At 52.1% G+C, this 27,614-nt stretch overlaps 1 protein-coding gene across 4 annotated transcripts in view; it reads left to right on the top strand.

The window, feature by feature from the left end:
• Positions 1–27,614, top strand: part of DLGAP4 (DLG associated protein 4) — a 182,318-nt gene that overhangs the window by 90,793 nt on the left and 63,911 nt on the right. For 2 of the 4 annotated variants that reach the window (XM_066978613.1, XM_066978612.1), the window contains exons 3-6: positions 9,246–9,339; positions 19,350–20,391; positions 21,738–21,908; positions 27,170–27,387. In XM_066978613.1, the coding sequence (XP_066834714.1) occupies positions 19,441–20,391; positions 21,738–21,908; positions 27,170–27,387 (1,340 nt within the window). In that variant the 5' untranslated portion in view covers positions 9,246–9,339; positions 19,350–19,440. Of the gene's footprint in view, positions 1–9,245; positions 9,340–19,349; positions 20,392–21,013; positions 21,068–21,737; positions 21,909–27,169; positions 27,388–27,614 lie in introns of all 4 variants that reach the window. The other 2 variants (XM_066978614.1, XM_066978615.1) reach the window with 2 other exon arrangements.

The following is a 27,614-nucleotide window of genomic DNA, read 5'->3' as shown; positions in this document are numbered from 1 at the left end:
TGTTGCTGAATCGCTGTCCCTGTGCCTCCTTTCTTTTCTGTAGTCATGCATAGCCTTCCCAGAAAACCTCTTCAAGGTGCACAGCCACCATTGCATCCCATGTCTTGCCTAGCCTTGGGCTGTAGCCAACCAGCCTGTGGTGCCACAGGGCAGCCCTGCAGCCCTCAGGGGGCCTCAGCTCAGCCTGCGTTGGCCAGCAGGTAGTGCAGAGCTCTGTCCCAGCCTGGTTCATCAGCATGAGGCAGCAGGCAGTTGTTTGCATTCCCTGTGTGCCTGGTGTTACTTCAAGCAGTGTTCACATCTTCCTTTGATTTCAGTCAAAGAAAGCTGGGAAGAAACATTAAGTTTCTTGGAAGATGTGATGTCCAAGTGCCAGAGCAGTAACAGTAATGTTCTCTCATAGGTCCAGACACTCTCTCCCTTGGCTTCAGCTCAGGAATTAGGGGAGAGAAAAAACTGCTGAAAGAGTAGAAAATACCATGGGAAAGCATTCACCACATGAGAAAGGCTGTGAGCATCCCACTGGCATTGAGGTGCTGTTTATAGGTGGCCGCCTGGGGTAGTGGCCTGTCTGTGATCAGTGCCAGGTTCCTAGCAGAGAGCCTACAGGCTGAGCAAGTGCAGCCTGGTGTTTCTCCTCATGCTCTCTGAGCTGAGCTGTACCTGCATCCTTGCATTTCCCAGACTTTTGTGGGCTTTCTTCCATGCTGCTGGCTGCACCTCCAAGCAGGGAGGCCACTGCTGGCCATGGGTTTGTGTCCCAGACTCAACTCTTGCAGCACCTGTGAGGCAGGACACTCCCAAAACATTGTACTCCCATATGGCTTTGTCCCCCCCCACCGACTCCAGAAATGAGTGTTCCTGCAGACTGGGAGAGACTGGGACCAACGACCAGGAGATCCCAAACCTCTCCGTAACACCTCACTGGAACAGGAAAGTTCACCACTGCTTTTCCTGGCCCAATAGAGGGTCTGGCATTTGGGCCAACCCATCCATGTGACTAAACGGTACTGGGACGATATGTACATTTGATGCTGTTCTGCAACTGTGGTTCTCCCAGTGTTATTTTAAGAAAAAAAAATGCCTTAAATCTGGTCTGTCTCCTGGAAGACGTAAACATGAAATCAGAGGTCCTGAACTTGTGTGACTGTCCCATTTATCACAGTGCCCTAACCCAGAAGTACAGCCACTTTTGGAAAGGTAAGAGCAACTGCGGAAGAAATAGCTGAAATCATCAATCCTTCAGATCTCTGAACTGTGTTTGAACTAAACATCTTGGGAAAAACCTCCCAGGTAACTTGAACTTTTGCCCAGGATGGAGAATGCACTGCTGCACTCAGGGGAGAGTAATCCTTTTAATGGCTGATTGCTCTTTTTAAAAAATAGTACCGTACCTTTCTTGTGGTCTGGACTGGCATACGCTTCGTACTGCCTGTCCCTGGATGTTGTTGGGGTTCTGGAGCCTCTGTTGTCAAGATTTTATGGACTTGTGTTCTGCAGTTAAGGCACTTCTGTTCCTGGTATCTCCCTGCGTGAGCCACATCATGCACTCACTCCCTGTGGATCTTCTCTAAACTATCTCTAATTTATCAACATCCTTCCAGATACCAACCTGCTATAAAAGGACCCTCTTTTCCAGTAAGATACCATCTGTGCCACACACAGGTCCTGCTACTACAGTGTCCTTCACGCATCAAGGCAGAGTGCATTTTAATGATCATTTTGTACAGATGTCTTGAGTCCAGCTGCTGAGTCACCACGGCCCTCAAGTCCATCTTGGAGGGTCATACTAGGATACAGTTCTCAGCACAGGTCACTCCAGTTAAGTTCCTCATACCAAGGCAACCTGTTTTCCATGCATATCTGCGGTGATTTTACTCAGGTGGGCAGCATCACGGGCAAAACAGACTCAGCATAGGGAGATAAAAAAAAAAAATTACCTATTAGTAACAAGCTAGAGAAGTGAGAGACAAAGAAAACAAACCAAAAACGCCTTCCCCCCATCCACCCTCTTCCACCTCCTGCAGGGGAATGGGGGAATGGGGGCTTCGGGCAGTCCATAGCGCTTCGTCTCCACTGCTCCTTCTCAGTCACTCGCTGCCCCTGCTCCCGGTGGGGTCCCTCTCACGGGATGCCGTCCTTCCCGAACTGAGCCCGCGGGGGCTGACCACAGGCAGCAGCTCTTCAAGAACTGCTCCCACACGGCTCCATACCACGGGGTCCATCCCCCAGGAGCAAACTGCTCCAACCTGGGTCTCCCACGGGTGGCAGCTCCCCCCAGACCCCCTGCTCCTGCGTGGGCTCCTCTCCACGGGCTGCAGCTCCGGCCCCGGGGCCTGCTCCTGCGGGGGCTCTCCATGGGCCGCGGCCTCCTCCAGGCCACATCCACCTGCTCCACCGGGGGCTCCTCCACGGGCTGCAGCGTGGAGATCTGCTCCGTGTGGGACCCGTGGGCTGCAGGGGGACAGCCTGCTCCACCAGGGGCCTCTCCCCAGGCCGCAGGGGAACTGCTGCTGTGAGCCTGGAGCACCTCCTGCCTCCTGCTGCACTGACCTTGGGGGCTGCAGAGAGGTTTCTCACTCCTCACTCTCCCAGCTGCTGTTCCCCAGCAGCTTTTTTCCCTTGCAATATTCTCTCACAGAGGCACAAACAACATCGCTTATTGGCTCGGCTCTGGTCAGCAGCGGGACCCTTATCTAACATGGGGCAGCTTCTGGATTCTTCTCGCAGAAGCCAGCCCTATGGCCCCCTGCTACCAAAACCTTGCCACATAAACCCACTACAACATCACAAAGATGCCTGCAAAGCAGGCTGCTATGCTCACCTAGACAAGCTCAGGGGGTTGGAACTAGATGATTTTTGAGTCCCTTCCAACCCAAGTCATCCTAAGCTGGTGGGTTGTGAAAGGTTCTATACATCTTCTGCTTTCTCTGATAGGAAACAGAACTGTGACCATTCGTAATCATGTGCTTTACAGGTAGGTATGACTCAAAAAGCTGACCTTGCCCCTTACCAGCACCGTGACATTCAATGTCCCTCTTTGGACCCTCGTTCCTCCCTAAAGGTGATGATTTTAACATTTGTTGATTTTAACATTCCAATTATATTTCTCTCCTAGCTGGATTCATGCTCGTCTGTGAGCAGAGTTTATTACCCAGGCTCCTTCTCCTCAGTGTGAAGGCAATTAAATAATTTCTTCTCTTCAAGTCCTCTTCAAGAACTCTTCAAGTTCTTTCTTCTCTTAAAGTCTGGAATGACTTTATTCTCAATACCATGATGTCAGACTAAATGAGGTCTTTCCAACTTGCCCTTCTCCTTCATTGTTTCATATCCTGTTGGGTACTGGATGCCCTGTGCCCTTCTTGCTCCCCATCCCCTCGGAGGAAGGTCTACCATCATGAGCAGCATCTCCTGGTCTGCTGCCATACCAGACCAACCTCACTCCCTCAGGCTGCCTGCGGGGCACTGCCACAGGAACCTTCATCATGCAGAGACATAAAGGCTCCCCAGGGCAGCTGTTGCCTGTGAGAAGCGGCATTAGTGCGGATTAATGAAACCCTCCTCACCAAGTAAAGGCTGCCCAGGCTTGAGTATCCGGGCCCTGGGGAGGGAATGTGCCACCTGTCTGGGGACACCTCAGTAGGAGTATCCCTCTTCCCTGCTGGGTGTCATGATTATCCTACTGCATGGACTGGACAGGATCCAGTCTTGTTCCATCTCCTGTTCCTCCACCAGGAACCTCAGAGCTGGTTTCTGCTGTTTGCACGCTAAGAACTGGTGACCTCCACTCACAAGGAATCGTGTCCTCTGCTCTTCTCTCCAGTGCTGCTGGCCTCTCTCTAGTCAGGCAGAGCAGAACCCAATTGTCTCACTGCTAATTTAGTAAATTAATGAAAGAAAATTTGAAAGAGAATGTTACTGGAAGGGAAGATGGTATTTCTTTCAAATGAAACAGATTTCGGTCACTCAGACTCATTCTCTCCTAAGTCTTTCTCAGTCATGATCTCACAAGCTCCAAGATTTTTTTCCTGGTGGTCTTGCTAGTATCATCTGTAAACGAGAAGAAAGAAAAGGAATGCTGCTGTCGAGTCCCCACTACATCTCTTGGTTCCTCTTGATTAACAGTGATGTGGATTTTGGGTCACCCTTTAAGAGTTAATGGTCACTATGGGTGGATTTTTTGCCACAACATCTTGCTTACTTCAATTTCCATAAATCTTGTGCAAGAATAGTGTGTATTGTCTTTGTGTCCTTGTTCACCGTATCTTCCTGTCAGGAAAGCAGGAAAAGAAACAGCATATGCAGTGTGCTATAACCTCATTTTCCTCCTCCCATGACCCAAACACAACTCTTCTGCTGACAAATCATCTGTGCAGGGACCTTCACACAGCACAGCCCTTATGGGCCCAGAGCAAGGAACACGCTTTAGCAGGACTTTGTCACTCTTCCCATCCTTGCTTTATTGTTTCCTCTGGTGCTTTCATACACAGGTTTTTGCATTCATACCTGCTTCAAACCAATCTCAACACTGACTACAGATCTCTTTGTTTATGAACAGACATATCTCATCTGTGCTCTCCACTCTATACACAGCATCATTTTTTTTCTTTCTTGAATGTGAGGCAGTGATAGCTCTCAAATCAGGCCACAAGCATCCTTCATATGAAATATAGTTCTTTCTAGGAGACACAAAGGAGCTCAATCTATTTGTTTTAACCAGATAAATGGTTATAGGATTAAAGGTACAAGAACACAAATATATTTATTTTCATTATTTCTATTCCTGGTATTGCACAGAGAGATGTTATGGTCTATTATATAAAGGAGAGCAGACCAGATGTTTGTAATGACTATATCCGAACGTGCAGCCTGTAAATCTAGGTATTAGGGGGAACTTGAGTTATGGATGATAGCAGGAAGAGGGGAACATTGCATTTTCAGCAGTCCCTGCCATTGCTGGCAGCTGGCATGCCTCACTGTGCTCTTCACCCATTTCTTATTGCCCCTGTGTTGGAGCTGCTAGTCCCCTTGTCCCTGTGGTGCCACGTGGGCATTCTGCTCCCAGCATCTTCTCTCAGGCTCACAGCTTATCTAACCTACCAGATCCAACACGGGTCCAGCTGGGGCACGGAGATGCACAGGCGGGTCACTTTGCTGGTTCCCTGCCAGGAGGACTTGATTTTGTCTCAGGTTTAACAAGAAGCAGACGGGGGCAGTTGGCTGACTCAAGTTCAGAAGAGAAGTAGAAAGTCCCCCCCACAGCAGGAGGTGAGGGACCTCCCTTTCTCACACAGACCCAGCCTGAAGAGTTGTTTTAGAGCTTTAACACTTCAGGATATTTGCACTAAAATTGCATCCTAGCATCTCCTGCACCTTCCCAGGACAGCCTGCAGTCAGTGCCCTGCTTGTCTTGCTGTGCTGAGGTTGTGACTACAACAGTGTGGACCCAGGAGTGGCTGCTGAAAAGGAAAGCCCATCCTGCCCTTTGCATTGTGCTACCTTGTGTGAAGGCTGTGCTTTCCACCTCCCCATCATGACTGAAACCCTCACAACTTTGTCCAGAGTCGCCAGCAAGCAATTGGATCCTTTAGTCAAACAGGATTGCTTCTTTCTGTCACCTACCTGTGGTTGTCTCTGAAGTGGAAACACCAGGGATTACAAAAGCCAGATCAGTGTCTCCTCAAGGTCTTCCCCAATCACATTTTAAAGCCAACAGGACCATGTGGGTACAGATCAGCAGGCTGTGGCCCACCTCTCCTAGACCAATGCTCAGAGGAACAAAAATCATGAGCTGATTTTATTTACGTCCCTTTTAAGGCCTTAGTACTAAGGTCATTCCATATGCTGGTTACTCACAGCAGCTGAAATGATGAGGAGACCCCTCTGGGGAGGGTGCTGCTCTCCCACACCTTCTTCCTTTGGTGAATATGAAAACTTCCCCGTGCTAACACGGGTGATTTGCAGTACCAGGCAAAGGAAAGGCTGCCTTGGCTCTGGGCACATGTCAGCCTCAGGCTGCAGAGGGACAAGAGGAAGCAGGCTGCAGTGGTCAGTCCTGACAGCCTTAGAGGACGGAGCCTCAGCAACAGGTCTTGAAAGAGAAATGGTCTCAAACATCATGCTGCAGGTGACATGCAACCTGAAATATGAGCAGATCAGTTCCTCCAGTCTTGGAGGAACCAGGTTCAGGGCAATTTGGCATATCCTGAAACCACACATATACTCAGAAGGACTATACCTGCACCGAGGAGACACTTACGGCTCTAGACAGCAACACCAGACTTATTTGCTCTGTCTTGGTGCAGGCACTGCTGTGAGGGTGACGCTGGATGGGAAGAAGTTAGGGCAGCCCTGGAAGGGGGCTGGCAGGAGGACTGGAGTCCAGCAAAGCCCAGGAGGTGACCAGGTTTCGCCAATGAGGTTTGGCTGCAGAACATCTGAGGCCCTAGGTCACCGAAAGTGTCTCAAACCACGTGGGGGAGAAAAATCAGTCTGTCAACAGGGCAGCTCTGAGAAAACAACGTGGGAGCATACAGACCATGTCAGCAGCCTCCTGTGCCTTCAGTGCCTGGAAGCTCAAGGGCCCCAACGTGCCCCCAGCTCCCCACCTTTCCCCTCACTCTGCAAACCACTTGCCTGAGGTCACACCACCTCTCATAGGTGTCCTTCCACACACGTCTCCAATCTCACCCCCTCCATGCAGCAGCCATGAGGTGGTGATCGAGCTGCTCCTGAGAATAGGAGAAAGATGGGGATGATGGACATGGATGTCTGGTGGTTAACATAATGTAATTGTGCTGGTGGCACAGTGGTTCATTTGCATTTCCTTGGGGCGTTGATGTTGATATTAATTAAAGGTAATTATAGCACTGCTTGCTCAGTGCCACAGTAACATACAAAGACAAAAGCAGTATTACAGAAAAAAAAAAAAAAAAGAAAAGAAAAAAAAAAGAAATGAAAAAAAAAAAAGACTACTTCCTCCAGAGTTTCACCTTTTGTTTTGAGAAACCTGCAAGGTGAGTGGAGGCCTGGAGCTCAGGCACTGCTCTTCCCACCCATCACAGCCACTCTGTGGCAAGGGGCTGCAGGACCATCACCGTCTCCAGAAGTACCCCAGGATACGCTGACAGTGCTGGTGGCAGACACAGAGGTGATGGTTGATGGTGTTATGGTGCTACTGGGAGCAGATACTTGCAGCACAAGGAGGTACTGGTGGTGATACAGGATGCTGGGCAGTAGGGGTGAATACCTGGGCACGCCGGAGGGATGCTGAGAGCATTGCTAGCAGACACTGGTGACTTTCATGATGGACGTTGGTGGCTATAGTGACATATAGTGTTACCCTTTGTAACAGCACTGGTGGCATTAGAGCAGGAGGGCAAGATGCTGGTGCTGTGGGTGGCTGCGGGTAGCACTGGGCACATATACTGTCTGTGCTAATGGCTGCTGCAGTCCCTGCATGTCTGGGTTACTGGCTCAAAGGTAACCCAACTTGTCATGTGGGGAGAGCTGTGAAAATGCTAGATGGTGTCAATGCAATTACTGCTGCATGGCCATCTGCAGCAACCAGACCTGTCATACCTAGTCTTATCACATGCACAGAGCTCTATATTTAGTGCTGGGAGCAGTGGCCTGTGAGCAGCAACTTGCAGCCTCTTTCACATCTCTGAGCTCAGGAATGTCTGAGCTTGCAATGTGGAATTGTCCCTTGTCTTCAACAGCTGATGCCTCCACAATAAAGGCCTCCTTGGTTAGGGGGAAGCACATTTTCTGAGGCTGCTGGATAGAGTTTCTGTCTCTAGATTTCACAGCTGAGTAATTACTCACCAGCAGCACTCTGGGGAAGGACACAACTGCCTTGTCTAAACAACAGCTGTCTCTTGCTTGGCTCTCCTAGGGCATGTGGTTTTCCTTTAGCCACTTCCTCAGCAGCATTGGAGTTCAAGTGGTACAGAACTGGTGGGAAGTGGAAGAGGGCTTGTACCAGACTTAAGAGGGCAGTCTTCTGATCTTTCTAGGCTTTCCATTCTTCTGTCTGTTGGGATACCCATTGAGAGTCTCTGAACACCTCTTGAACACCAAATACTTCTACCTGTGCTGTATCTGTCTGTCCATCTTATCTAGCCTTTCAAGACCCAAAGGGCTCTTTGGTCCAATGAAGAGAACTACCAGCAGAGGAAGGCTGACTCCTCAGGCTGAGTTACTACGCTGTTCCCGTCCCTTGCTTCTCAGCAGTGAAAGGCTGAACGCCCCAGATTATCCTAGCAGAAAACACACACATACACACACACCCCTTGGAAATTAATAGACATAAAACCCAAATAATATTTAATCTAACTAATAAAATAATGCAAGCTGTGCTCTGTGTTGTGATGCATAAGTTTTAGAGAACGCTAAGAAACATAGCTATTTTTTCCCTGTATTTATTTTTTTCTTTTATCTACTTTCCTTACAGGGAGTACTTTTTTCAATTGGTTGCAGTGTAGCTGATGGTGAATGACAATAAGGGAAGAACCACAACATTTTAGCTGAAATACAGTAGCACCTAGTGACCAGATGGGAGAGATTTACAGTGTGGTCTGCTCAAGCAGAAGTTTAATGAGTATTGATAAATGAAAGTAAGATGCAGATTTTGGCAGGGGTATAGCTAAACACACCAAAGGTGGCTGGCCACTACGGGGAAGGTGTTTACCCCCAGGACCAGACTTCCTTCTGTTCCAGACTATGTTCTCTGAGGACTCAGAGCAAAGTGAGGAGCCCAAAGGATGAGGCACAGGGGGCTGCAGAACCGTCCCTGCTCAGGACGGTAAGATCCTGGCATGGCTAAGAAACAAAGATAGAGCCATAGGCAGCAAGGGGAGTCCTTGAGGGATTATTTCAAGACAGAGGAACAAGGGAAGAAAAGTCAAAGAGCACCTTCCCACAAAGGGGCTCACCCCAGCCCTGTGCCCCCAGGCCTGCACAGTCTCTTCCCCACCCGGCTGATTTCCAGTCCATCCTTTCACTCCATGTGTGATGCAGAGGGACATGGGACTCACTTCCATATCTTCCCACCACAGGCATCACATTTGCCTCTCTATGTAGGATGCTTTATAGCATTTCCCTTGTGCCTTTGCTGAAACTTAATGAAGACAACCTGTGTGTCAATCAGAGTTGCAGCGATTTTACATCTGGGACATTTGGCAGGGAAGCACTGTTGTGCTCTGTGACCTGAGGACATTTTCCCTTTTCTCTTTGCCTGGCAGGTCTTCATGAGGGACAACTCCGGAGCCCAGAGAGGAACACGGTGCACAGGATGCTGAATCTGGCCTAGTCCTGAAACCCAGCAAGCTGTGAGAGGTACGGCATGGCCCAGGGCTGGCTGTGGGGCTCTTCAGAAATAGCTGGTGGGAGGGCAGCTCTGTGCATGTGGTTCAAGAGGCGGTGGGGGGGAGGGAGAAGGAGGCTGGGGAAGGGAAGCTGAAGAGGGCGTTTCAGTAACAACCTTCCCTCCATCTAGTAGTGAATCCTGCAACACACCCATCGCTAGTTATGAAAGTTATGAAATCTAATACTGATTGCTATAGTAACATCACGCCTCCACGCTGACCTAGTTTGAGACAAAGGAAGTACTCCCGCAGCTTTGAGCATGCAGGATGCTGCAGATGAGTTTCAGTGTGTTCTCTGGGAAGAATGGCAGAGGGAGCTGCTGAGTTTTCCACCTGCTTCCCCTTGCCCCAGGACCCTCAGGCACCATGAGCTGCTTTGTCTTGGGCACAGAGCAAATCCAGTGCCAGAGAGCATCTCCATCCTGCATTGCTCATGCTGGCATTAGGACCCACCTAGCTTCATCCAGGCATTCAGGTAACGGGAACGTCTGCCCTGGAACCAAGCAACATCCTTGCAAGCTTCAGAGATCTGGTGGTGCAGCAGCAACACAGCAACAGCCAACACCATTCAGAGCACCCTGTTACTGCTGTGCCACAAATAACATAGGGTAAAAAGCCTGGCCCTGTCCTCCTAGCTACCCCCACCTCCTCATCATCTACGTAGTCCTCAATATGCTAGGCTTGGGCTGCTGCTCACTTTGGCAGCACAGAGAGACAGGAGGATCTGGCTGGAAGTCCACAGCAAGGTGGTGGCACAACCAGCCATGCAGAGTGGCCTCCTTCTACTGCGTCACAAATTTTCACTGCAAGCATAGAAAACCTCCATCCCCAGGAGCAGCAGCATACTCTGTAAGGTCAAAGGCAGACGTGTAAACTGCTCTTCGTCCTCTGCCTGCTCCATGGAGGGCTTTGCAAACACACACACACACCTCCAGGCCTCTTGAACAGCACTGAACAGAAAAAATCTTTTTTTTCCCAAGCAGTCTTATTAGCTGCTCTTCCAGACAAGCCACAGCATGCACCACCATGTGCCCAGGGTGCCTTGTAAGAGAGCACAGACCTGCAGCTAGGTTTCAAACCACAATGACCCTCGCTGACTTCCCTGGTCCTTCTGCTCCATCTCATCAGCTCTCCTGCCTTCTTCCTAAAAACTCTCCCTTTCTTATCTTTCCTTTTTTTTGTCTATTCGTCCTACTTAATGTTTTGCATCTCTTTCTTCAGAGCAGATCCCATCTCCTGGAGAATTTTGAGAAACTTCTATTTAGGGACAATCAAATAGGTTGTAAAGTTTCTGGGTTTTTGTTCCCTTGAGAGTTGATTATATTACCAGTGACATTTGCATGAAAATAAGTTCTCTCTCTCTAGGGCTCATCTGCTCCTCCAGATTAGTCAACATCTGAAGTCAAAAATCTTTGTCATATTGCAGTTACTGATTTTCACCGAAATTGGTTGTGCTGATACAAAAAAAAAAAAATGTGTCTAGCATACAAGGAAAACAGTTATGTACTGTCTGTTTTGGGATGTCTCCAGCCACATCCTGTCCCTCCCCATCACCACAGTGGGCATCAGTCAGTCCCAGAAGACAGTCCCCCTTTCCCCAAAGAGCAAGGAGATGGCAGCTCCCAGGGCTGCTGGAGCACACTGTTTATCTACCACAAGACCCTGGGAGCTGTATGCAGATTCTTCTTTACATGGACACAAAATTCTGTTGTCAAGTAGGATGTGAGTAGGTCCCTCCAGTGGTGATACAGGACTCAGTAGTTTTGAGAGGTCAGTGCTGCATGCTTTTTTGGTCTTGAACACCAGCATAGCCATGCTGGGATTTGCTTCATCTATCTGTAGCTGCCTGGGAGGTGGATGTTTAGATGGGCTGGGCAAGCCCAGCAGGACACCTTCAAGCAGTGGGACAGACTGGCCCTCCTAAAGCAGGTCACCCACCTTCTAAGGAGGTATCTCAGGCAGATGGGCTAAATCACTTGCAGGAACCCCCTGTCCTGCTCCCTTGCTGTACAGAGTGAGGGGGAAGGGTGGGCGAGCCTCGGCTCCTGGCAATGCTGTCACACATCTCAGTGTGACATTAGCCCTGGGGGGGCTCCCTGGGAGACCCTGGCTTAAGCTCCCGGTAGTGGTCCACAGCAGGCAGCACTGCTTGGACCTCAGTCCACTGGAAGGAAGATCCCTGGCAGCACTGGGAAACTGCCATGGGAGGAACAACAAGTAGAAGGAGCCTGGAGGAAGGTCTGATGTATAATGAATAGCTCTAAGTAGAAATTGGTTATTTTTATCCCCTGCGATTAGATTCTGAACTCTTTGAATCATCATTAATGCAACGCCCTGGAAGCTGGCGGCCCCCCTCGCTGAATGCCACATGAAGTGTTCCTGCTAATTCAGGGAACATTTGAAATCATGCGTGTAGGCAGACCAACGTCACCCATACCACAGTATACAATTTTAAGCTTCTTGAGGTAGGGTGCGGGGAGTCATTTTTCTTGTGCAGGTTGCAAATCATTTATTCCTTATCTAGCTAGTTATTAGCATGCTGCTAGGTTGCTATATATAAAAGCCACCCATGTGTTTGCAGCCAGCTTGGATGGCTGGGCCGAGGTTTACGTGGGCGGTGATGGTACACGGAGCCCTGGCAGAGCTGATCAGCAGAGGGCACAACTAGTCAACTCCCAAGGGCGTCTGCAGCCCCATCAGGGCTGGGGCTGGTCCCTGTGGAGGACTTACGTCCTGAGCAGCCTCATGTTACTGGCTGCCTCTTCTGACCAGCACCTGAATGGCCTCCTGGCCCTTCATGGACAGCCCTGCCTCAGGACACGTCCCTCCCCAACCACTCCTGCTCAGGCAAACCCTTCTTCAAAGGTTATGATCTCAAGAGGTCTCTTCTACAGATGAGCCTGTGATTTTTATCAGTATGCCAGCCAAGAAGTCTAGCAAGAGGCTCTCTGGCTTCTCACTGGCACCAATTGGGCCAAAGTCTGGTGTCTGGTGCATTGATTTTGTGGTACATTATGTTTTAATATGCGATATGTCAGAGGTTAGGATGAGAGAGCTGAGCTGTCCTAGGAGATATCCACCATAGTAGGTTCCTCCTTCTGCTTAGCAAGGACAAAGGCCCCTGGGCTGGCATGTGGGGTGGAGGCACAGCTTTGGTGTTTCCACAGGGAGCAAACTTAGAAGCTGTTGGAAAGCTCTGCTGCTATAATTCACCATGATTGTGAGCTGACCTGGGGGAGAGATGGGAACTGCAGGGAAAGCATGGCTAAGCTGTGAGGGGGAGGCAGAAAAGAGAGGGAAGTGAGGGAGGAGAGGAATTATGCTTTCAGTTGTGATTATGTAGCTCTTCACGTGCCTCTTCAAGGCACCTCTCAGGCAGGGCAGCCACGGCTGTGTTTGCAGATGAGGGTGGCCAGGGAGAGGACATTAACTTCTTGCATGGAGGGTGTGTGCCAAGGGCATGGTAAAAGGGAGGAAGGCAGCACAGAGCCTGCACCTACCGCTGGCAGGCAGGAGGTGAAACACATCCATCCCTGCAGCTCTACAGCGTCTACAGGAGCAGAAGCACCCGCATGCAGATTGCAGTCCCTCATGCTGTAGAAGCTGCAGAGGTACAGCTGGCCTCCTTCTAGGCTACCTCTAGTACCTGGCAGGGCAAGCCCGAGCCCTGCACGTGGCTCTCCACCAGACACATCACTGGCTGCAGCACACACACACACAATCCGCAGCCCCGCAGATGTGTTTGTCCTCATGGTCCACTCCCAACATTCATGCACAAGCAGCAGAAGTCTGTAACTAGCTCATGCAGTGCCTCCAAACAGGCATTACAAAGTGTTATGCTCAAAACAGCCCAGGTAACACACACCCTGTTTAGTTTTTAAATACATACATATCTCAACAACCCTGCTCTACTGCTGGGGGCACACTGCAGTATTCACTGTCCACTCTTAAGGTGAGTTTGTAGAATTCAAGTTGGGAATTTGGCCAGCAGGAATCCAGAGACATGAGAAAAATGGTAGTTTTTCCTGGCTTCCCCCCAGAAGTTACAATGCAAGCATGGTGGGAAGTGAGAGCTGGTCTGCCCAAGCCCCTCACAGTGCAGAGTCCCAGCACAGAAGCAGGTCAGAGAGCAGAGGGGCCTCCCAGGCTTTGTTGCTCCACGTCTTGGGGTTCAAGCCTGTTCAGAATGGGCAAGTAGCAGCCTCCATGGAGCCTCCAGTGGTCCTCTGGCAGGACAAGCACCTTCTGCTGCCCTCACCATGTCAGGGCAATGCAGGAAGAATTTCTACGGGGAGATGGAAATGAAACTGGTCAGCATCTCCTGGGCAGCTGCCCTCTTGAGGACATAGTGCACAGTCTGGTGGGGGTACCTCCCAAAGGACATGCAGTTTGTCTCCAAGGATGGGAGGGAGAAAAGAGATCTGTTCTCCATGTGGAGAGGGGACAGGACAAGACATCACAGGCTGGAGCTGCCACTAGAGAGATCCTGGCTGGACAGAAGTAACTTCAGAGGGTTTACAGGACTGCACGGAGAGACAGACATCTTGAAAACAGCTCATTGGACTTCTGTCCTGTGTGACGTTTTGACAGATCTCTCTCACACTTTCTGCCAGGAGTTACAAACCATAATTGCAAGGACTTATGTCAGAGTAATTCACCAAACGCTGCCTGGCTGCTGGGCTGGGTGACTGGGTGGATGGACAGCCAGAAGCTGGGCAGGCATGTGAGAGTGAGAACAAGATAAACAGCTGGGAAAACTGTGCTTTACTAGTATATGCACTGCATTGCAGCTGGCTCCTCTTCTCCATCCAGTTCCTTTTAGATCTCCTGCTCTGTCCAGAGTTCAGGCCAACCTAATCTCTTTCCTTTTAAAAAGAGACTGAAAAGCAAATATTTGCACTCAGTGAAGTATCTCTTACAACAATGGAAGATTTTCAGCTCACAATGAAGACGTGATTCGGTCTTCCTGGAGTGGAGTGAACCATCTCCCAACAGCTTCAGCAGACCCTGGACCAGCCCCGTCTCCCACACAGCATGCAGCAGCTGTGGGCCCTACAGGAGGGAGAGGTTGGCAGCTCCCTGCCAGGGGAGGAGAGGACTCCCTGCTAAGCAGGAAGCTTCTTCAGGCAAGGCTATCATCTGCCTTGTTTGAGATCTCATATGCTATTCAGTCTTGGGAGCTGCAGGTGTATTTTGCAGGATATGCTGCTGTAGGTGATTCAGTGCAGCCTGAGCCTGCAAGCAGCAGTCCCAGTGCTGCTGTCGTAAATTGTGCCCAAGAGGAGGGTGACTCCAGTTGGGGTTTGGAGTGGCTTGGGACATATAAAACTGCCATAAATCAGCTCAGGTCATCTGCTGCACCTCAGGGACCTCCAAGCATCAGCAGAGCTAGCGGGAAGAGGGACCCAGAGAATGGAGTCAAGCTGTGACAGGGGAGGTTCAGGCTGGATATCAGGGAAAGGTTCTTCGCCATAAGGGTGGTTGCGCACTGGGACAGGCTACCCAGGGATGTAGTCACAGCACCAAGCCTGACAGAGTTCAAGAAGCATTTGGACTATGCTCTTGGTCATATGGTCTGAATTTTTGGGTAGACCTGTGTGGAGCCAGGAGTTGGACTCAATGATCCTTGTGGGTCCTTTCCAACTCAGGATATTCTGTGATTCCATGAGAACACAGGCTGAGGGGAAAGAAGGTAAAGGGGCCACACAGCAAAAGCAGCCCCCTCCCCTGGGCTCAGGGATGCATCCACTCCATGCTCTGGCAAACCCCTGCTATGAGCATCTCCTAAGCAGGGCCTTCCCCTGCTAGACTGTGGTCTGGCGTGGGGGTGAAATGGCAGGGCACCGGACAGCTGACAGGGGACACCACTCTTGCCAAATCTAATTCTAAATGGGCCTTGGCCTTCCCTGTCACATCCCTGCATACTCTGACAGTGTCCCTATATTCCTTCCTCTTGCTCAGTTTGTGAGCTTCAGAGTCATGGATTTGGGAGATGTAATTTCAAAATCAAATTTCAAATCTTTCATCTCTCCAAACTAAAAAAAAAAAAAAAAAAAAGTGTGGAAGAGGCTTGGTTTTGTTCCTTCCCCAACACCATCTCTTGAGGAGCTGCCAAGGGATGCAGAGGGGAACTGTAATGAAAAGAGTTTAATTCATCATAAAGAGAAACCAGCTCACAGAGGATGCGACAGCCACCGTGAGGTGGGTGCCAGCAGCTGAAAAGCCATGACCACCCCACCAGCCCCACCTGCCTTGACCCACATATGCCCAGCATTGAGGCTGCATCCCACACAGCAGCTGGCAATCAAGTGAGGGGATGCCCACAGCAAGCAGGACAGGATGAGGACTGGTTGGCATCCTTGCAGGAGGCCAAAGGAGGAAAAAGGGATTATAAACTCTCTGCCATACAGAAGCAAGCGTCCACCCTTGGCAAGAGCACAGCAGCCTGGGAGAAAGGGCGCTCCCTGTCCTCCCCTGCTCCATGCCCACCCACCTCCTTTCCCCCTATCCCTTCTGCTTCCATCCTCCCAGCCCCTTGCACAAACTTCACTTTTCCTCCCTGCCCACTTGTCCCCATAGCCCCTCAGTCCTACCTCCCCGCCCCTGTGCTTCTTGAGCCTTCCCCAAGCCAGGCCAGCCCTTGGCCCCACTTTTTTTCCCTTATAAGTCAGGCTTTCATTGTATTTCATTTATTTTCACGTAATTTATTTCATTTCATTTCCCTATTTATTTTTAATCCTAGGGGCATTTTTACTTTATTTTGGAGCCCAGTGCCCAGGGAATACTAAAGCAGTGATGCTGATGTGCTTTATGTTGAAGCAGGCACTGGGCTGAAGTCTTTCTCAGGACTGCCTGGGAGATTTCTGCTTCAAATATTGACTGCCCTTTGTAGGAAAATACATATTTATTATCAATATCCAGGGACATCCCAATGTAATAAAATCGGCAGCTGTGTTGTCTCCTGAGGGAGTGTCTGACTCCCACAGAGTAATGTGGCACAGTGGCCACCAGAGCTGGGATGTCCACGTGTGGCTGTGCCAGAGTGAAAGACCTTGCCAGGAGTCTAGACCTGGAGAACAGAAGGAAGGGAAAAAGAAGAGAAAGAGGCCATGGTGGGCAGAACTAAGCTCGGGCAGGTCTTGCTGGCATTCCAAGAGGATTTGGGCTCCCTGCTGCCTGCAGGGCTTCCCCTCCAAGTCAGGCAGTGTTGAGTCTGTCCGTTCATGGCCAACTGAAATTTTGAAGACCTGGCAGCTGGCTTTGGCTAGAGCCAGCTATACCTTGTCCTTCTCTTCTGTCCAGAGATCAAATGCGTGGCTTCTCAGAAACAGTGAGCATTTCCTCTGGGAACATCTCCCATGGCTTTGTCACATCCTGTTTTTCACTGCACTGATGCCAGCTTGCACAAAGTGGGAGCAGGGCTGCCTGGTACATGCGTGAGTGTCTCTTCTAGGGCACTCCTCCAGCCAGCCCCTCTGCTGCTCCACTGGCTCACTGTGTTGTCCCACGGGCGAGGGACTCCAGAGAGGCTGCTGCACTCAGCTGCCCAGGAGCACAACAGGGAAGAAAGAGGATGGTACCCACAGATGGCCCATGAGCAGCAGGACACCAACCGAGGCTGATGTTTCATGGTGTGTTATGGTGAGAAAGGTGGGTTTGGTGTGAAAGTTCCCCTAGGTCAGCCTAGGATAACAGCCATGTCCTCAAACCCAAGACACACGGGCACCTTCCATGTGGTGGAGGCCTGAGGGTCAGACCATCCTGCCCCCACCACCCAAAGTCCAGGCCACACAGCAGGGCACAGGGCTGCGAGGGAGGTGCAGGGGGAAAACTCAATCCCAGGTCAGTAGCAGTTCATGAGGACCCACCCCATGGGGCAACTTCTCCATGTGGCCTTCAGGAGAGGTAGGGCAGGACAGACTGAGCCTTGGGCAGTGCCACCAGATCCCTTGGGGACACAAATAGTGCAGGCCACAAGTTCACATGGACCAACGCTGCATTGCCTAGAAGTGGACGCTGCTGAATTCTGCTGTGAGAGGCTGGCAGGACCCCAGGGAGCAGCATTTGTGGGACAAGGGATGGTGGTCTCCACATCAGAGCAGAGCCCAGGCTGCTGTCCACAAACCACTGCTTTAAAAAGACGCAGCCCTTGCCAGCCCGATGGGAGTGATAGAGCTGGGCAGAGACTTTTCAATCACATTTTCAAACCCAGCAAGCTATAGAATACATGACACTTCTGACTTTTTTTTTTTCCAAAAAAATTTTTAAAGCCCCATCTGCTTTTCATCATTAATGCATTTTTCTGTGTGAGGAAGGAAAACAAGACTGTCAATTCCTATGATCCGTCAGTGTTTGCTGACTCTTCCCCACACTATCTCAGTCCTAGCTGGGAGGCCAGGTTCCTCCAGAAGACTCGAGCACAGTTTGCAGCTGACGAGGGAGAAGCCACCAGCACGGACTACCAGCCCTCCCTTCTAACAGTTCTGCTTCTCACAGGGACACGCCATTATCTGACTGGCTTCTTGAGGAATAAGCAAATAATGCTTTTTTTCTCTGACAAGCTCCCTGGGGGCTCTGAGGGTCCAAGCATGATTTCCCCTTCCAGGTGCATGTTGAGGAACATTGGCTCAACACAGGGTTGGCAAATGGCTCATCTGCACAGACCCCCATCCTCCCAGCTCCCAGGGCAGCCACTTCATCTCACCAAGGAAGAGCCATTCAGCTATATTTAGATGTTTTGGCACCCTGGATTTTGCAAAAGTAAGCTAGGAACCCATTTCTCAGAATTTTTACACCCATAATATGCTTCAGTGTTTGCTAGTCATCTTCAAACTGCATTCAGTCAAAAACAAGAAACTAAACTAAAATGTCTAAGGGAATAAGAATTAGCTTATACACTACATGATTTCAAAGCGGTTTTAAATACAGAAAATCAACTAATTGATTGATCAGCTTGGCTTATCCGTATGTTCATTGACTCTCTTTAAACTGAAAGTTTAAAACTTTGTCTTTTCTCCCTGTATAAACCAGCATAGATGGGGATTCCTCTGAGTCAAGCAGGACAGAGTCAGTGCACCTGGGTGCTCCCCTCCCCAAACAAATTAGTCTGTCCCCTTCACCACGCCGCAGGGATGCCTGTACCTGCTGCATGGACCATGGAGAACCAGCCTCAGCCTCTTGCTGTGGCAGAGCAAGAGTGGCACTGCTCCCCCAGGAGCAAGTCAGCAGGGCAGAAAAGATCAACTGAGCAGCAAACAGCTTCTCAGGTCAGGCTCAGAGTGTTCAAAAACACCTATGCTCTCATCATAGCTACTGAAACATTTTCCTCTGGGGTAAAACATGCCATAAACACCAGTGCTTGTCTGAGAGGAGACGTTTGACATCGTATCACATTAGTGCAGCTGCAAGCAGCACAGAGCAGGACTGCCAGCTCCCTTCAGAGATCCAGTAACCACCGAAACACAAAACATAATGCAGCAGACCGGATGCTCAGCTCCTAGCTTCCCTTGGCTCAGGCAAGGCCTATGTGCAGTGTTTGACAGCAGAATTTCCTCCAGCCCCTGTGAACCAATGGGACAGGAGCAGTGATTTGCTGGCAGTAGCCCTGCTATCTTTTGTTATGCTGGCCGGGGAAGGGACTTTATTAAATAAACATGTGCAGAGACCAGAAAAATAGCAGCAGCATTATTTAAGCAGCCTGTGGATGAGCCCTGGGACCCACAAGCACTTAAAATGCAACTAAAAAGAAATAATCCTTACTGTGCTCCACTTCTGTACCCTGTTCTCTCCAGTCCCTGGTTCTCATGCCCCTTCTCCTTCCCTCCTGCTGTGTGATCTCTCTCCTATCCTGCTTCTCTCCTTCATCCCTTAACCTTGAGGCACTTGCTTTTAGAGCTGGTACAGCCCTGGTAAGGTTGCCCCGGTGAGCAGTGGGCTGCAGAGCTTCTCAGCACCCTCTGAGCATCTCTCTTCTTCCTCCAGGTGCAGAGGATTCTGCGGGGAGCAGGGTCAGCACTTGTGCAAGGGCTCTGCTGCACCATCCCTGAGCAATGCTCTAGAAAACGCTGGGATCATGAAGGGCTTAGGAGATAATAGAAGCCGCCACCTCTCCGATAACCTGGACTCCCCTCAAGACTCTCTTTATGCCCCCCAGGACAGGAACCCTTATCTCCTCAGCCCCACTGACTCCTTCACCATGGACCCCCGGTTCCCAGCCCAGAATACCCTCCATGGAGACTGTCTCCTTCCACTCAACAACCAGATCTCCAACAGCAGCACTTTCCCCCGCATCCATTACAACTCCCACTTTGAGGTCCCAGATGAGAACCCTTTTCCGAGCCATGCCCAAGCCACTAAAATCAACCGCCTGCCTGCAAACCTCCTCGATCAGTTTGAGAAGCAGTTGCCCATCCACAGAGATGGCTTCAGCACCCTCCAGTTTCAGAGGAGTGATGCAAAACACCGGAGTGAAAGCCCTGGGCGGATCCGGCACCTTGTCCACTCTGTCCAGAAACTGTTTGCCAAGTCCCAGTCTCTGGAGGGCCCCACCAAAGGCAATGTGAATGGCAAGAAAGGGGCTGATGACCCCAAGCAAAACCGGAGGAGCAAGAGCAAAGACCGAGCGAAGACATCTGAGCCCAAGCGCAGGACCAGATCCAACATATCAGGCTGGTGGAGCTCAGATGACAACTTAGACAGTGACACCTGCAGCTATCGCAACCCCATGGGCCTCATGACACTGGGCCGGCAGCCGGACCACAGCCAGCCGAAGTATTTCATGCATGCTTACAACACCATCAGCGAGCACATGCTGAAATCCTCCAAGAGCAATAATGACCTCAAGGTCACCCCTTGCACCAATATCCCCATCAACAACGACTCCAACTACATTAAGAGGGGTTCCTGGTCCACGCTGACACTCAGCCATGCCCGGGAAGTGTGCCAGAAGGCCTCAGCCACGATTGACAAAGCCTTGCTGAAATCCAAGTCCTGCCATCAAGACTTGGCCTACCACTACCTGCAGGTGGGTGCAGCGGGGGGTTATGGCATGCTCCATGAGGGGACAGTGCAGGAGAGCAGGGGACACCCTCTCAGTGGGCACCCTATTGCCTGGCAGAACTTATCAAACAACTCCAGATGGTTCAGCGGCCACCTCAAGTCGCATTGCCAGGAGAGGGCTAGGGGGACATGGCAAGGGTAAAGTCACCCAGGCCCCAGCTATGCCCAGGGACAGACCACCGCATCTTCCATGGGGACACGGCACTGTCAGGGTCGGGCTGCTCCAGGATTCCACCAGCCTCTGTGCTGGGCCACAGCAGTGTGGTCAGGAGACGCAGCGCCCACAACAAGGGTGGCCTGCCAGCCCCCTGCTCCCCACCCCGCTGCAGCCTCAGTGCCCTCTGCTGTGACCCCAGTTTGCTGGGAGAACCCCACGCACCGAGCGTGCCCTGCTGCCCACTCAGACCCTGCAGCCATCGTGGCTGGGGCAAACCCAGTGCTCAGGCAGCTGCTTCTGTGGGGTGCCCAGGCAGCCAGGCACACCAAGGGGCCGCTGCACTGCACGGCCTCCAGCCAAGCATTGCCACCATCCCATGAAGGATGCCAGTAATAACTGATGTTAACCCCTTATATCCATGCGTCGCAAGGATGTGCCAGCATGCCCCATCAGTCCCGCTCCACAGAGTTTCCCTGGAGTGCTGGTAGGACCTGCAGCGCAGCGGGGCTCAGCTCCCTTTGCTGCTTACCCCAGGGCTGGGGGTGAAGAGGGCAGCGCCAGCCGCCCGGCTTGCATGGCAGGGCCTGCATGGCTAACGCTGAGGGCCGCAAGAGCCCCATGGTCACTGGGCAGTCCAAAAAGCTGCACCTGAAGAACCCAGGCCTGGGAGATAGGAATGAAGATAAATAAGCCAGGCCTGGATGGGGGAAGGCAGGGGACAGGATGATTGAATGGGCTACCTAATGTAAACCTCCAGCATACTTTTCTAATGCAAAGGTGTCATCAGCTCCCCTGGCTGTGGCCAGCAGGCTTAGGGGCTTTAAAGAGCCATGAATTATTGAAGCACACACTGCTTCTGATATCTTGCTGGCCACTGCTGCAAATCAAATTGTGGTGGGAGTTATTGCATTGGGTATGTTGTCAGAGACATGTCCTCGGCCTGGTTTCTTTTTCTTTGCTCCCTCCTTTCACTTAGAAGTTTAAAAAGCCACAGACCCCTTCTGCATGAGCCCAGCACAGATGGCCCCGGGTGCCAAGACCCCGCAGCCTCTGCCCAGTGCTCACTCACTCCCCGGGCTCTGGCCAGGCCCAGGTATGAGACCACCCTGATGGTTTGTTCCCCACCCATGTAATGAGCCTCCGTTTCTTGACAGCCTGACGGAGGGCTGTGGGCACAGCTGGGTGGCGTGAGCCCAGCCAGCAGCTGGGCAGCCCCACCGCTCGGCTGGGAGGACACGGGTGCTGCCCCGCTGCCACCGAGCGAGCCCCTGCGGAGGTGGGACCAGCCCCTCAGCCCTGGGCCAACCGACGCAGGCAGCGGCCAGGTAGGGATCTTGTTTTGAGGGGAAGATTTGCCCAGCTCCCTCCCCTCCCTGACCCTCCTGGGAACATCGGATGGGGCCGGCAGCCCCCGCCACGACTCTGGGTAGGGCACAGAGCCAGCACTGTGGGCACTGAGTCCAGGAGACATGATGCACGTAATGTACCCCTGCCCCCAAAAGCCAATAGACCATGGGTGCTCATGGCCAGCCTAGGCCGGACTGCATCCAGCCCTTAGCTTAAGAAGGGACCTAAGCCGGAGGTGAAGTCACCTCCAGTATCTGGTGGACAGTGTGTGGGAAATGTCCCTCTGGAGTAGGACAGACCCCCTGCCAGCACCCACTCCTGCAGCAGCGAGGAGCTGAGTGCCTCTGCCTTCTTGCAGAGCCCGGTGTGTGGGGGCTGTGGGGCACCCAGCCCTGCTGCTGCTGGGGCTGCTTCAAGGGGGAAACGCCTGGGGGCTCCGAGGTGCAGAAATGCCCTTTTGACCCAAGGGAGGGCAGGAGAAGCAAAATGGGGACAGGTCCCTCAGTCTCCAGGCTGGGGTAAGACCCTAAAGCTTTTCACCTCCCCTGCTCCATTTGCAAGCCCTGGGAAAGCTTCAGACTCATCAGGGACTATTGGGGCTCTCATCATATCTCCAGGCCCATTCCCAGAACCAGTCAGTCATTGGAGCTGAGAGCAGCTGATCACCCAGCTCCACTCAGGTGCAGCCCTGTCCCTCAGCCCAGGGCTTTCTCTGGAGCAGCCCTCAAGGCAATGGCCTGGAAGAAAGTCTGGAGCACAGCTCCCGAGGGATGGAGGCTGAGCTCCCCATCCCCATGTTTTCCCCTCCTGGTGGGCCCCACGCATGGCCAGCAGCCAGGCAGCCTGTGCCCAAGGGGCTTGCTGGAGCAAGAGATGCCCTGGGCCAGGAGAGAGCAGGAGCAGACAGTGCCAAGCAGCCTCTGCCCCACAGGCACTCAGGCCCCCATCTGGGCAGTGCTGTCTGTTCTGGGCAGCCCACCCTATTTACACACACTGTGTGCAAGGGAGGGACAGCTCCATGCTGCCCAGGCACCACGGCATCCCTCAGAATTTTCGGGGGACACTGTGGTTCAGCCTTGCTCATGCCCTGGGTATTTCTCTCTCATAACCATCTCCCAGAATAAGCAGTGAGACAGTTGGGGTTGTGGCTGTTCTGGGCTGTGGGGAGGGGGATGAAGGGCCCCAGCTCCAGCGACACAGCCCCCTGCCTCCCCGGTGCTCCTGGGGTACAGGGTCACACCACTGTCCATTAGCTTAGAGCTTCATCCAGGTTAGCCTCCCTGACCCCACCAAAGCTTCCTTACTCCCCCAGTAGCACCAAACATGAATTCACAAGCCAGGGCAAGCAGCCTATTGAGTGTCAGACATGCTGTTGATTGCTCCCATGGGGCAGGAAACCCTGACCAGGTCCTTCCCAGAGCCCCCCTGCCAAAAGGTCAGGTCAGGCACGTAGGCAGCCTGGGCTCCAGCTTTCTTTCTTGGGTACACACCTGAGATCACAAGGAGCCCTCAGGACACCACAAGGGATAGGCTCTGGAGGGAGCGGCAGTGTGCCCTCATCAAGCTCATTCTTACATTGCAGCCTGGCTGCATGGCACAGGCATCCCTGCGTGCTGAGTCCAGCTCCGTGGGTGCCTCAGCGGGTACGCTCATGTGTGCTGCATGTCCGCATGTGCCGGGCTGGGCTGCATGTTGGAGCTGTCACACATGCAAACTGGAACCCTGCTTGCTCTGCAAGTCTCTCTGTCCCGTGCCCTCAGAAGTGATGTGAACAGTGGAGCTCTTCTGTCCCTGCCAATGCCCAGGAGGTGAATTTTCCCTTTCACTGCTCCCTCACTTCTGGTAATGCTCCGTTTGTTTTGGTGACTGGGGAATGCTCCATACTTAAGGAGGGGAGAAACCCCCATGTGGCCCCTTCTTTCCTGTCCCCTTTATGCTTAGCTCATGATAACAGGGTCAGGAGAGCAGTACTGCACAGAATGGTGCCAGTGGAGCCCAGCTCCAAGCGACAGTCAAGTGCCTGTGCCAAGGGGCACCATGCAGCACCAAGACCAGGCAGAGAGGAATCTGCATCCCAAGCCCTGGCAGATCCTCCGCTGTCTACTTCTCCCCAGTGCAGCCACCTGGGTAGGGTGGATCCTGAGCTTGCTGTGGCCACTGGCCATCTGCAAGGGTAGTGGACCTGGGCATCCTCTTGCTCCCACTCCTTTCACACCAAAAAAAACACCATGGGTGAGACCAAGCCTACATCTGAGAAACTAAGTGCACAAGGAATCCCCACAGCCTATGGGGAACCTCCTGATCTTCCCTGTGCCAGGCCTACAAGTAACACATGGCAGCTCTCATTTTGTTTTTGTCCTTGTTTTAAAACATGGGCAGTGTGCAGAGCTCAGGGTTCCAGCTTCCACGAGAGATTCTACCAGGGAGATGCTGCATCAGTCACTATCAAGGTCTGTCCCTTGATAATAGGAGATGCTCTGGGCTCTTCATCCCCTATTTCAGAGCTTCAGAGTCTGTTGGACAGGCTCTTCTGGTCCTTGGGTACCTGAAGATGCAGAGAAGCAGCCAGCAGGATCCTGAACAGCACCTCGAATACCTGCACTGCTTTACAAGTTCCCTGGGGGCACCTACATGAAACACTCATCCTGCACTCTGGTCCATGGGCAGCAAAAGCTGTGGGAATCCCTGTGGACTTTGCATGCTGTACATGGGACGCACTCCAAACTGGGTCGCTGGATTCAAAGGGTATCCTGGCAAGCATCATCCTTACCCTTGCTGCTGCTGAACTGAAATGTGGAGCACACTGAGAGCAGCTTTGTTTCTGGCACCAGGTATGCTGCCCTGCCAAGGTGCAAAGTAGAGGAGAAGGAGAGGTGAGGGAAAGGAGAAACAAGACAGCTTAGTTAGGACCAGACAACTGTTGCAATGCGACAGGGAAGCTGCTGCGGGCTGTCCTGAGGAGAGGGCTATGTCTTGGGTCTGTACAGGGTAGGCAGTACTGTGGGATGCATGGCTTATGCTGCCACAGACAAGCTGCACCAGCAGAGACATACTGAAACCACCATCTTTTTGTTGCTTTGCCTAGAGCTGAGTGCCAAGTCCAGGAGGCAGAAACACAGTCCGAGGCTATGCAGTGTGAGCTGAGTGACTCGCAGAGCCAGGTCTCAAGCAGCAGAATCGGTGTCCACAAGGGCCAGGGGTCTTAATGCCCTCTGTCCTGCTGGGGCAGTGGGAGGTGCTGGGATAAGAGGGCTCAGCACAACTCCCACAAAACTCTCCCACAAAATACAGCATCTGTCTCTATATAGCGGATGGTTGTGTGGTCCTCTGGCCCCTGCTTGGCATGCCTGGCTGCTGAGGAAATGCCACTCTTAGCCAGGGCTACAGACTCCAACCCTCTCCGGCCCCCCCACTCCCCACCCCAGCTGCTTGCTGGCCCAGGAGCTGTGTGGGTAGGAGGCTGCAGTTCATCCTCAGGAGAAGGCAGGCAGCAAAATCCAGCCTCAAGCCAGACCTGACACCAGGGCCCATACAATAGATGTAACAGTGCTTCCCAGGGCTCCTGCCTCCTTGAGGAAAGGTCAGAGCCAGCTACCCTGTGACCCAGGGGCGTGGAGAGCTCTCCTGCAGCAGGGACTCAGCTGGAGCCAGCAGGATCCCTCCTGGCTGGCCTCAGGGCCACTCCATGCGGGTGGCTGGCTGGGGCAGCTGTGAACAAGGTGGGGAACAGGAACCAAGTGGTGCTTAGCAGCTCTGGCTCATCACAGTTAGCTGCAACTCAGCTCTCTGCATTCCCAAAGCACTATATAAACACTGGCTGATTAGTCCCACAGCCCCCCAGGGAGCTGAGTAAATCCAACAGCTCCATCAGCACAGTAAATGTGGATGCTCTCAACAGCATGAGCTGATGCAGCACATGGCCCTTTGTTGCTCCCCATGGTGCTCTCCAGCCAGCCTGCTTCCTGCAGCAGACTGGGCAGCCTTGGGCTGTCCTGCTCTGTGTGTGTTTGTAAGAGGAGATCTCCAGAGCCCACTTTCTGCGGCTTTCCCTCACCATCACCTCTATTTGGTACTGCTGTAGCTGCAGCAGGGTGCTGGACGTACCAACCAGCCACGGCAGAACCTGTCTCGGGGAATACCCTTGCTGGCCCCAGGCTCACCTGCCTTCCCGCACTGTTGCACACTTTGGATGTGCAAACACAGCAGGACAGACTGCTGAAGATGAAATCCTTTGGGAACCATTGCAGAAAATTGCTTCAGTCCTCACCTCAACCCTCACTTCTTGACCATGCTTCCTCGTTCCAAGGACTGGCTGTGGCACTTCCTTGATCCTGGCAACTCAGGTTGCACAATCTTTCTTCTGGACTGTCCCACACCACATGTGGCTCCTGTCTTGATCAGTCCTAGGCTGACATCTGACTCTGCTGCTGGCCCAGTGCCTTGGCCATGCCTCCGGTCACCTACATAAACCCTTCGCAGGGCAGACAGGCACTGGTGTTAGTTTCTTGAGATTCTCAGCACTTCAGGCCTCATGGAAAGCATTAGCTTACCCGTCTCTACTGAGGGAATGAGAGATGGCCTTAAATTAATGGCAGAGTTGTCACACTAGTGAAGATAGAAATGCTTTTTTTGCACAAGTTACTCATCTCTGTGCAGACATCACCACAAAGTCTATGTAACCAAGCTGCTCTAGGATTTGTGAGGGCCTGGCTTGGCTTCTGAAATGAATTTCAGACACTAAGAGTCCCATTCAACTCAGAAACCTTAGAAGGAGGGCTGGGTTCTGATCCGTAGGTCCTGTCTATGACAGCTCTTACAGACTTTGGCCTGAACAACGTGTGCAATTACTTTAATAAGCATGGGATTTGTGTTAAATGAATGTGTGCCGCTCCTGTCCCAATGTGCAGTGCAAATCTGGTGAGGCTGTCCCCTCCTCATTATGCCTGATGTTGTGCAGCTTATATCAACTGTGTAAGCATGGTCCAGTGTGAAGTTGGTCTGCAGTGGTCATTGGGTGAATGCGTGTGGGTAGATGTGCTGAAATGGAGGCAATCAAATGCAACGCTGCCTGGCTCAAGCTGTCAAGGGAGGGCTGGAAAGGAATGGCATTTCCCATTTCCCCTATGCTCCATCTGAGGGTCCAAAAGTTGGCCTTGCCGCCAATTCCCAAAATCCCCATGGTCCCCTTGGTCCCAGAGATGCTCTCTCACAAATGCTCATGCTCCCCTTACTCTTGCAGGTGCCTCAGGGGGAGTGGAACAACACGCTGTCTCGAGACAAAGACAGTGAGATCCCGTGCCGGCGCATGCGAAGCGGGAGTTACATCAAAGCCATGGGGGATGATGATAGTGAAGACTCAGAAACCAGCCCCAAACCATCCCCGAAAACTGCAGCTCGGAGGCAGAGTTACCTCAAGGCCACCCAACAGTCCCTGAGTGAGCAGAGCACTACCCAAAGGTAACTCTGGGGCTCCCCTGGGAGCTCTGTACAGGTCCCCAGGGACCACCCCAGAAGCAGTCCTTGGGGTTTGGTCATCAACACCCATACGGAAACCCCACATGGGGATCAGAGCCCAGCAGAGCTCCCACACACCAGCTCAACTAGCCATGGGACAGGCTGATGAGGAGACGAGCATGACAGGAGAAGACGTGGCAGGGGACTGAAGAGACCTTGGTGACTCCAAG

The sequence above is a fragment of the Anser cygnoides genome, chromosome 16 (genome assembly GCF_040182565.1).
Source record: "Anser cygnoides isolate HZ-2024a breed goose chromosome 16, Taihu_goose_T2T_genome, whole genome shotgun sequence".
Lineage (NCBI taxonomy): Eukaryota > Metazoa > Chordata > Aves > Anseriformes > Anatidae > Anser > Anser cygnoides.
The sequence above is the reverse complement of the archived record's forward strand: the minus strand, read 5'-3'. Positions and strand labels throughout refer to the sequence as shown.